The following is an 11,481-nucleotide window of genomic DNA, read 5'->3' as shown; positions in this document are numbered from 1 at the left end:
AATGGAACAGGGGCAGGAGCTGGGCAAGCAGCCAGGGCAGAGGGGCATGGAACAAAACCACAGCTCATCTGGGGGACACGGGGGGGTGGGGGTAGCTCCTGCTGCTATGCACCGCTTATCCAGAGGCAGTGCAGCTCCTCCGTCCTGTGCCCCCCTCCCCACCCCAACTGGGCAAGTGGCAGCAGGGCATAGCCCCCGCTCCCAGCCGCACCTGCTCAGAGCACAGCACAGTACAGCCCCAGCCCCATGCAGATCTGGGGGCACCTCCCCCCCCCGCCCCGTACCCTCCCAGATGAGCAGCGGGAGCGGCGACAGGAGCTGCCGGATGAACAGTTCCCAGACCAGCAGCATGCAGTGGCACCCCCTCCCCACACCCCCAGATGAGCTGCACCTTTGTCCTGCACGCCCCCCGCCCAGCTGGGCAGCACTTGCCTCAAGCCCTAATCCCTCCTTTGCTACAGGGGTGTTGATTTGCCCACACCCCTTCCTTCTCCCCTCCCCTTCCAGACTTACGAGCTGGATGCAGGTCTATCGAGCATTGTAAAGTTGAAGTACGCATCAGAACCTCGGAGCATGATGTCAATTTATAAAGGTTGTAACAGCAGTTAGTCATAAATCAAGAAGTCATAAGTCGAGGACTGCCTGTAATCGAGTCTGCTCTGATGCGCTTCCAGCGTGTTGAAGCAGGCTCCCCGCATGTCTGTACGAACAGGCCAAAGCCACAACCTACTACTACATTTAATCAAACCAAATCAACCCATCCCATTAAGCCCTCATTCTCTTACTTCACTGCCCCTCTCTAGCTGTAACTACTGTTGCTTCCACTGCTTCTGCTCTCTACCACTAGAGTGGTTGGCCTTTTTTACAACAAGAGTACACTGCGATCATATTTAATTTATGGTCACTGTAACTCCCAGGTCCTTCTCTGCAAAACCACAGCCCTAGCCAGTCATTCCCTGGTCTGTATTGGTGCATGCAATTATTCCATCTCAAGTGCAGGACTGCACTGTTCACCCTCCACCCTCTCCATGGCTCCCCTCACACAATAACTGTCAAGCCCTTCCAGCCCCTCTGGTGGATCATTAGGACAGAAACAGGAATGTTCCCTTATGTATAGTGTTATCTACAACCCTTCCTGGCAGCTCAAGAGGTCCCATCACAACTTGGAGTATAAATTATGTGAGTTGGTCTTTAAGTAGAGGTTGGTGCTTAGATAGGAGAGACATAAATAACTCCTCTCATTGATGGAACTCAATATGGAACAACTAAAGTGTAAAGTTTAGCAACACCACCCCAGCGAACCTATCGGTGTCATGAAGAAAGGATGCAGAACTCTTAAAACGGCACTTTGCTTAATGAAACTAATCATTTAATCAGAGTTCTCTCAAAGGAAAAAAAAAATCACTGCAGGAACTACCAGCCTGCCAGCAACTCAATTAAGAGCATTTACAGTTTTTATAGGCAAGGAAGAACTAATTGGCCTTTTCTCTAAAATGATTCTGAACAAAAAGCTTACTCACTGTGAGGGGCAAAGCAGGCTAACCAGCTTCTTCTCTCCCTGAGGGGCTGATACAGAAAGAGCAGTTTAGCCAATTGCCAAGAATAGCAAAGAGTAAGGAGACCACAGAAGAGAGAGGGAGAGACCATCACATCTTCCCCCAGGGGACTGACATGCAATACATTTTAGCAAATGTAGTTTTCATATATTTCCATTATGTTTCACAAAATGAAATACAGCCTCAAGCTGTGTAGCAGCCTGTGCTGAAAAGGCCAAAATTCCTTGATGTAGAAAGACCTTAGGTGAGATACTTAGATAGCTGAGGTGCCAATACTTTGGTATTTAACAGCCTGGCCTAACAGATGCTGATGAAGACACTTGAGATAACAAAATGCCTTCTACTCTAACAGCTGCAAAAACAAAGTATGCTTTGAATATAAAATTCATTTGGAACGTCTGCATTGCAAACATTTGCCATGCTTGGCAAATGAAATGCCATATTGGCATAGTAAAAATTGGTCAGTTCTATGTTTAAGCTAGCTGGAGTTAAAGGAATTTGTTTTACTTTTAAGTCCCTTGGTGAAAAGACAGCTCAAGAATCTGGTGGTCTGAAATCCTGTTCCTTAAAAGTTATCACAGTAACAATCACTAAGCTTTGAATATCTGCCTGTAGTGACTGGATTTTGTCCAAGATAATCCCTAAAGAATAGAAAGCAGCTTTTATTATCTACATTAAAAAAAAATAAAACATTTTTTTAAAAATCAGAGAACTTGAACAGCTCCAGGATGAACTCCAATCTGTCTGTGTGTTTGAGTCTCATAAACTTGTCATTCAAACACTACTTGGAATCCTTCTATCTTTAGCAATCATCAGTCTGGCTCTAGGGGCAGCACCTGATATTACAGTACATCTGAAGGGACAAGATATCAGCCAAGGTCTTCTGCTCTGTGGTTCATAACCTGGGAACTGCCTATGTGGCAGCCTGTCATTACTGCAGGCTGAGATGCTTCAGCTGCAAGCCACTTGCTATTAAAAGCAATTAACAGCATTTTCTGCTCACACTTTTGATTCATATTTATCTCATGACACTGAGTTTCTGACTATAGAAGTCATTTATTTAACAAGAATTTGGACGTTTTTGAGAAAGTTAAGGTTATGTCTTCAAGTAGGCAGGAAAATAAAACAAGCTTGTTTGTTTTATTACAGACTGTTTTAGATTCATTCCCTTCTACACACATTTATTCTTGCTGCGTGGTTATCTTTATGTGATGTAAATTCAAATATAAAACGCGTTAGGTTACTAGGGTTTATCTGAAATTAACAGAATGAAATTCAACAAGGAAAACTGCAGTCTTACATTTGGGATGGAGCATCAGATGCACAAATACAGACTGGAGATGGAATGGCTAGGATGAAGTACTGCACAAAAGGACCTAGGGGTCACAGTGGTCCATAAGCTGAATAAGCACCAACTGTTGTTGCACAAAAGGTCCATAGCAGACTAGGCTGTATTAATAGGAACATTACTTGCAAGTTAAGGGAAGTGATTCTCCTGCTATACTTGGCATTGGTAAGACCTCACTTAAGAGTACTGTGTCCACAAAAGTACCTCTCACTTCAAGAAAAATGTAGACAAACTAGATAAGGTCCAGGGGAGAGCAACAAAAATGAGTAGAGGACTCGGAAACATGACTCACGAGGATAGGCTGAAAGAACCAGGATTATTTAGTTTGGAGAAGAGAAGACCAAGGGTAGATTTGACAGCAATCTTCAAATTGCCTGAAGGACGGTTTATCCATGGAGATAGACTGGGGTGGGCAATTATTTGGGCTGGATGGCCACTTAAGGAGTTTTGGTGAGCTGTTGTGGCCTGGGGAGGAGGGGCAGGGTAGGGGAGCAGGAGAGGTGCTGACCCAGCATGACCACCGCATTGCACCTACCCCATGCCCAGGGACGGTGGGACTGGCTGCACATGCCATGGCCTAAGCTGCCCCCTGTACCTGGGCCAGGCTGAAGGCCCCACTGTGAGCCACATAGAATTCCTTGGCAGGCCAGATCTGGTCCACGGGCCATATGTTGCACACTCCTGAGATAGACTATTCTCTACTGCAGCAGTGGACAGGACAAGGAACAATGGTCTTAAACTGCAACAACAGAAATTTAGGCTGGATATTAGGAAGAACTCGATCACTATCAGGGTACTCTAGCATTGGAACAGGCTAATCACAGAGGTTACAGAATTGCCTTTGTTGTGTGTTTGTAAGAGCAGATTAGACAGACACTGCACTGGGGTAGTTTAGTCTGGGACAATTCTGCCTTAAGCAGGGGTTGGACTAAATGCCCTCATGAGGTCCCTTTCAATCCTACTATTCCATAAGTTTATGAATAGGCCCTTTTTCATTGTCTGAAGAAAGGCAGAAATTTACATGCATTGAATGGAGGAAAGGATTGGGTTCAGAATCAGCATTTTCTGCAAGTGTTTCTGTTCAAAAGCCTGAGTTCACATTTTTCTAAAAAAACATGATCAAAGCCAAGACTTTCCAAATGTAACAGAGGTGCACTTAACTCCTTAATGCAAAGAATCTCTTACCTTCGAACGGGCTGTGCAATTTTACTCCTGGGTATGCTACTGCCACTTATGGCCAACGACGGTCTTGGAAGAGCACTGCGTCCAACAATCCCTGCATTGGCAGTCTTGTTTGGCATTGGGATTCCAGTGTTAGAATGCAACTGCAAGCTACTGGACACAGGAATATTACTGCTGCCCTGCACAGTTGGGCTTACATACGCTGTAGCTTTCAGAGGCTGTCTGACAGACACTGGAAAATGTCCCACACTGTGAACTCTATGCTGCAGTTGTCCTGGAGATGGAACTGCAAAGAGGGGAAGAGAAAAGAATTAAAACAGCATATTATGTTATAATGTCAATCATATATCAACACATACTATATTTCTATGCAACCTGAAACAGTGGTCAATGCACGAATTTGAACTTTTACTTCAACCAAGCCAACTGTAAATGGATTTAAAAATTAGATGTACAGATATACAAAATGTGTGTGAAAGTCTGGCTGAAGTACACAATTAAGAACACACCTATAAACAATAAAACATCCTGCCTCGTCACCAGAAAAACCAACCACCTATTCTTCCCATCTTCCTCTGCTCAGCAGTGTTTCAGTATTTATTCTGAGTAAATAAAAGTCATTCTCCATTTGGTGTAATTATAGTTTTAACAGGGCAACCTTGCCTTGCAAAACTGCTAAAATAATAATCAATTCTTTTTCTCACATCACTACAAAGGTCAGTTGCTGTACTTAGTGCAATACTTCATATGCTCTCTCTCATACAATAAAGACAATTCTTTGGCATTACAAAACCATTATTTGTGTCTATGTTTTATATGTAAAACAGATAAAAGACTAAAAAAGTTTCTTGAATGTAATAACACAATCCAGGTATGCTTGTCATTTCATACCAGTGCTACAGTATCCAAAAGCTTTATATAGAGATTTATTACATGACTCTGCCCTCTAGTGTACATCACCTATGTTTTACAGTCCACAAGACAGAAGCTAAGTACCAAAATGCCTCAAGTGCTTGAGCCATGTAGTTCACATCAGCTGAAATCATTTGAAATCTTCAAAAAAGAAAATGATAAATCTACCCTTCAATCACCATAAATACACGTTCACTGAAACGGACTTGACTGGGACCCAGGCTCCCTGCCTTCCAGGTGAATGCCCTGCCCTGGTCACCAGGCTAGAGAGCTATTCTGATTCTCTTGCTCAGTAGCTAATTAATTCATCCTTAATGATGCTCTTTTCTTCCCTTGGAACAAAGTGGTACAGGTTCCAAGGGAGAGACTGACAGTGAGTGTATGCTTTAAGACAACATTTATCCAATGTTCTATATCAGTATTGCTGATCATTAAAGTAGTCCATGTTACATTTTCAGTTGTAGTGTCGAAGCTGAAAAGGTACAACCAAAATAGTATAGTACATTATGTCATGCAGTTACTTTACTGGTGCATCCTTCAGGGAAAAAAATCTAACATGAGTAATGGATTTTTTTTTTTTTTTTTTTTAAACTTCCATGTTGGATGTATGGGGACTAAACAAAGCATGGTGGAGTTTTCATTACTAAGAAACATGATTGGACAGAAATTCTTTTCAAAAGCAAGAACTTGGAAACTTCTTAGATGGTTAGAAGGGCAGCAACAAAAGTGGTTAAGGCCTTCTAACAATTTTTCCTCAAGTAAGTAACAAGATATTCACAATTTTGTGTAAATATTTCACAATACTGTAGGGGCTTTCAGCACAACAGAGTAAAAGAAGCATACTTACTACAAGATTGCATTCTTGAAATCCCGTTACCAGCTCCATGTAGATTGGAATCGAAGCTCTGACTATTCCTCACAGTGACTGGAGAACTTGCATTGCTATTAATGGTAGGAGTACTTGGCATCCGAGCTAGGTTAGGCATGCTTCTTCGGAGTTTATCTGAAGCAAAAAACCCAAATCCACAATGACCACACTCATGCCATTTCTATCAAACACTACAACCAGCTACTGACTTTTGTAGACAGGGAAAATTAAAGCCAAATTATTTCAACAAAAAGATGTTTTCCCCTATGGGGCAAAATAGGAATTGCATATGGACTAGTGTGTTAACTCTTCTAACACTGTAACATAAATGATTTACCTAGTATTCCAAATCAGCAACTTGGATGGGCCCAAGTTTGCCTGTTGTTTATATAGTAAAAGCTGTGTTAACCAGCATTTTAGTAACTGGCCCACACTACTAACTAGAATTTCCGGCCAGCTGGACTGGGGGGGAAAGCTCACACACTGCTGTCACCCACCACCCTGCGCTGCTGCTGCTCTGCCTGCAGCCACCGCCACAACCCCTGCTCTATGTGCAGCTACCGCCACCCCCACCCCATGTGTGGCTGCCACCACCTGCCAATACAGAGCCCTTACTGTATATGGATTCTAGGTGCCTAAACCTGGCCAAATTAATAACTTAAACTTTACTTGTACTAGCAGAAGTAAAAGCCATAAAAAAGAAGAAAAAAAATCCAAAGCCAATAAAGCATTTATGAGCAGGGATCCTGATTTTCTCTGATTTAAAAAAAATCCCTAATTTTCGGTTAAAAAACATAACCCCCAAATCCACATTTTTCCGTGATTAAAATAAACACCACTGTGTATGTGTGTGTGTGTGTTTCATTTTAATCATGGAAAAAATGTGGATTTAGAATTTTTTTTACAACAAAAATTGGGTATTTTAAATCAGAGAAAACCAGGATCCCTGTTTATGAGGAAGCCAAAGCCCTGAATCATGAGATCTCTAGATACTTTCCAAACAGCAAGACAACTACTTCTCTACCACAATGGAATTACAAACACTTGAATCCACTTATAGGCAGACAAGGTTCTTTGGGTAAATCTGCTATCTTTTATTAGACCAATTCAAATAATTGGAAAAATTCTTCTTTGCAAGCTTTTAGGTATAAATACCCTTTGTCAGGCGGAGGAAACATCTGCAGTTGGTGTGTGCTCTCCCTGTATCCACATATCACACTCACCGATGGTGGCTCCAAGAATTTCCTAACATACTGGTATACCCTAGAACTGCCTTAATCTTTTTCAAAGTCATATACTAACAGCAAGGTCAGAGTCATCCTACAGTCAATGAACATACCCAGGTCTCTCTCTTCCTCAGTTGTCTTCCAGTCTAGGAGTCCCATCTTCTATTCAAAGTCTTTTCCACTGATTCCTAGATACCCAACATTGCACTTCCTATTGTTAAACTTCCTATGATTTCTAATGTGCCATTCTACAAGAATATCTAAAACTTCCTGAAAAATAATCCAGGAAAATTTTCTATCTCAGCAGTATCCCCCAGTTCAGTATCGCCTACAAATGTTGTGAGGTCACATCTACTTCCAGTACTAAGGTGGCTGATTAAAAATGTTAAATAGGACAGGTCCAAAGACAGATACCCAAGGAACAAAACTGGTAACTGCTTCCCAGACTGATATCTCACCTTTCAAAGTAACCCCAGTTCCTAATACAATCTACTGATCTCTCTTTAAGCCAATGCTTTATGCACCTCAAGATTATATTGATCTCCATGCTCTCCAGTAACTTCCTATAAGGCATGGCACAAAAAGCTTTGTTCATACCTAGGTAAATTAAATTTGCTTTATTGCTCTTATCTAAGAAAGCAGTTATCTTCTCATAGAAGCATATTAAATTAGTCAGACATGATCTTCCTTGGATAAAAACTGCACTCTTCTATTTACTTCCTTATTTTTTATTATTCTTCAGTATCTGTTCTATAACCTTACATACTACTGAAGTCAAGCTAGCAGGCCCGTAATGGTCTGTCAAATTATCCCTCTTTTTTGAATGCAGGCATTACATCTGTTATTTTCTATTTACAGGGTACTATCAACAAATTGACAGATGCACTGAAGAGCTGTGCTAAAGGAGCTGCTATTTTACATGCCAATTCTTTCAATATTCTGGGATGGAAATTATCCAGACCCTCCAATTTTGTGTCAAAAAGCAATTTAAATTTTGCTTCCAGCTCAGATGTGATAAATTCCATTGACATTTGGTACTCAACTACTCTCTTTAATTACAAATATATACTTACTGAAGATGCAGGCAAAGTATTCACATTCGGTACCTGGCTCTGATTTACCATCTTCAAGGTCTTCTACCCTGGCCCCACTCCTTCCCTCCTGGTTTTCTTCTAATTTGTAGGACTGAAGAAGCTTCTTCTATTTAAAATTCTTCACACAATGTAACCCAGCTAAGCCTGTGACCATTCTCTCTTTGCTCCCACATTATTTGACTACAGAAACATATCCGTCCTTGCTGATCAGTCCTATTTTCCATTCTACGTAGATCCTCACATTATTCTTAATGGCTAGTTAGGAGATGCCTGTTCATCCATATAGGTCTGTAGCCTCTCTCAACAGTTTTTGAGAAACAAGATCTGAAAAGCATTAATACTTATTTCATGGCGCTTCTACATCCAAGTCCTTTAGCTCCCAAATTAATTCATTCAGACTCCTTAACTAATTTTCTTAGTTTCTCAAACTACCCCTTCTGAAATTCCTTGTAGAACTAGTCTCATCTAGCTTGCAATATAAACTAAACTCATTAATTTATGATCACTTGATTCCAGATTACTTCCCACAACCAATTCTAGCAAATTCCCTGTTACTTGCCAAACCAAGATGGCATTGCCTCTCATTAGGTTCACTGACCATTTGATACAGAAATGTACAAGCTAACTCTTCCAAAAATATCTGCACCCTACCATTATAGATAGTGTTTATTGTCCAGTCTATAGCAGGGAAATTGAAGTCTCCTGTTGCAACAAGAAGCCCCTTCTTGCCTGAATTCCCCCTCCCCCACTTTGTTCATTCCTTTTTCCTTCTAAGTATTGGCAGAGACCTAGCACACTCGTTGCATGGATGGGGCAAGGCTTAGAGCAAGCCACAAAGCTGAAATGGCTTTCTGTAGGAGAAACCTACAAACTGCACCTACATATTGATTGACTTAAGCATCACTAAAGAAAGCAAAAGAATAACATATCCACTTCAAAGACTGTAAATGTATTCTGGTGCTAACCTAACTCACTTACTGTCCCCAGTAGCTTGTGATCCTCACTACCTCACAGTGCATTTTTATATTTCATCTGTCTCATCTTTACCCTGGCGTTCAGTATTTTATATGTTATACCTTTTAACTTTTAAGAAATGTATTTTTCTTGGAAGTAAAATCATACCTTGTATTACTAGAACTATTATTGCAAGAATGCACTGGAATTGTAATTGCTGGAACTGTATTGCTGTATTTGGCTGGTCCCCCTGAGTGAATGTATATATGAATCAGTAGATAATTGAAGACAAAGCGAGAGCCTCTGGTTGTTAATTGACAATAGTCTAGCTAGAGGAACTTACCATTACAAAACTCTAGCCTAAAATGACTTGTAGAATAATCAAGCCAAAGAACTGATTCCTGGAACTGAGCACCCACCCTATTGACTATTTTTGCAACCCTTAACAATACCATTATTAAATTAATCAAAATCACAAACTGACTCCTGACACTGCACGTATGAACAGGCAGAGACCCCTGTGACTAACAGCTGTCATGCACTACTCAAGACCCAAGTGGGACAGCTACCTCTGAATTAGGCAGCCAAGATAGTTCTGGGGGATCACACTAGTCTGCCAAAAAGGGATAAAAGGCAGTGAAGCGTGACCCTCAGTGGTGCCCTCTCATCCAGCACCTGACTTACTGAGACAGAAGGACAAGCAGGCAACCCCCTTCTGGAGCAGACATCACCTTGAAGGAAACTGACCATAGACAGCAGACTCCAGGACCGCAGATAGGTAGATATACTGACACCAGTGCTCTCACAATCACTACAGCAGCTACTACATACTAGACTACATGGGTTTAAATGACACAGGTTTGAAGGAGTGCGAGTGAGTGAGTGTGCACGTGCACTAAGGTGACCAGTACACTTCCTAACTCAAAGTTTGCATTTATGATTTTATTACTAATTTCACATCACCCACACTAAATTAGAATTTATTATGATCCTGTGAGTTGGTCCTTTGTATCCAACACTGTAATTACACAACTTCCATTATTATTAAATTTTTCCAGGACCTGATAGAGATCTGTCCATTTCCAATTCCTATATCTTTAATATTTTACTTTCTTACAATCAACCACTTCTTTAAATATATAGTGTTTTCCACTACTTTTAGTCTTGTTTCTAGCTTTCCAAAACAGACAGCTGCTGTGGCTTGGGCTCCAGCCCCTACCCAGGGTTGAGATCATAGCTGCAGCTGTTGCCTGCTCCCCACCACCACCTCCATACCTTGCCATCTCTCCACTGCAGATTCTTCCCCATCTACCTCCCCACACAGCCTCTGCTCCCCTGCCTGCCCCCTCCCTTCCCTTCTTACCCTTGTTTTGCACCAGCAGGCTCCATCCATGCTACAGCCTAGGGCACTGAGCACACCCCCAGCCTGGCCCCATAGCAGTGACACAGAGCCCACATGGCTGCTGCAGGAGCTGGGGCTGTACTTAGTGTCCCAGGCTAGAATGGGGATGGAGCTTGCTGACACAAAGCAAGAGTAAGGGGGTGAGGTAGCAGGGAGCAGAGGCTGGGGGGGTGGGGTGGAGAGGGAGAAGCAGAGGCTGGGGGTAGGACCTCAGGCTGTGCAGAGAAGGGCAGGCAGGGGGCAGAGGGGGCAAGGGGGCATACACAAGCAGGGAGCAAGCTGCTTGACCTCCCCACACCACCTGCTGCCCACACTGCCTTCCCACATGCAGCAGTGGGGAGGGGATGAATTACAGGCAACCCTTCAATAATTAGATTCTATACATGGAAAATTATAACAAAATTATAAATCTTCCATGTATAAAGTCTAATTATTGGGGGGTTACCTCTGAATCTAAAATAACCCTGAATTAAGTGCATACAGTATATAACATAAGCCAGAATGACCCAGCTTAGATCTGAGGACTTAGCAACTGCAGCTGCTGCTTCTCCCTGCTGTTCAGCTACAGGGCAGGCAACGACCCTTGCTGCCCAGCTGCAACACAGATGAATTCTCCTACCACCAAATGCTGCCAAGGTCCCCTGCTACCAAGGCACACTGGATCTGTGGGCTGCATATGGCAAACCCCCTCATCTGGTTCATCACAAAATAGGCACATACTTGGTAAGCTGCCAGACAGATTTCTGGCCACTAGTCGCCTAGTAGATGCCTTTTCTTACATTGATACCTCATCCGGTGAATCCCTTCCTCTTCCAACTTCACCACATATTTCAGAAAGATCTCTCCAAATTATGACCCTAACCACACACCAGAGGTCTATCAGAACGTGGTATTAAGCTCTGTCCAACTTGCTGTACGCCGACTGCATTTTTTTTTTTT

At 42.3% G+C, this 11,481-nt stretch overlaps 1 protein-coding gene across 2 annotated transcripts in view; it reads right to left on the bottom strand.

The window, feature by feature from the left end:
• Positions 1-11,481, bottom strand: part of SLAIN1 (SLAIN motif family member 1) — a 130,797-nt gene that overhangs the window by 2,248 nt on the left and 117,068 nt on the right. For both annotated transcript variants that reach the window (XM_019525266.1, XM_019525267.1), the window contains 2 exons: positions 5,846-6,001; positions 4,090-4,372 (listed from right to left, as the gene is read on the bottom strand). In XM_019525266.1, coding sequence (XP_019380811.1) covers positions 4,090-4,372; positions 5,846-6,001 — 439 coding nt within the window. The remainder of the gene's footprint in view (positions 1-4,089; positions 4,373-5,845; positions 6,002-11,481) is intronic.

Source organism: Gavialis gangeticus, unplaced genomic scaffold (genome assembly GCF_001723915.1).
Source record: "Gavialis gangeticus isolate Ggan-Ray unplaced genomic scaffold, GavGan_comp1, whole genome shotgun sequence".
NCBI lineage: Eukaryota > Metazoa > Chordata > Crocodylia > Gavialidae > Gavialis > Gavialis gangeticus.
The sequence above is the reverse complement of the archived record's forward strand: the minus strand, read 5'-3'. Positions and strand labels throughout refer to the sequence as shown.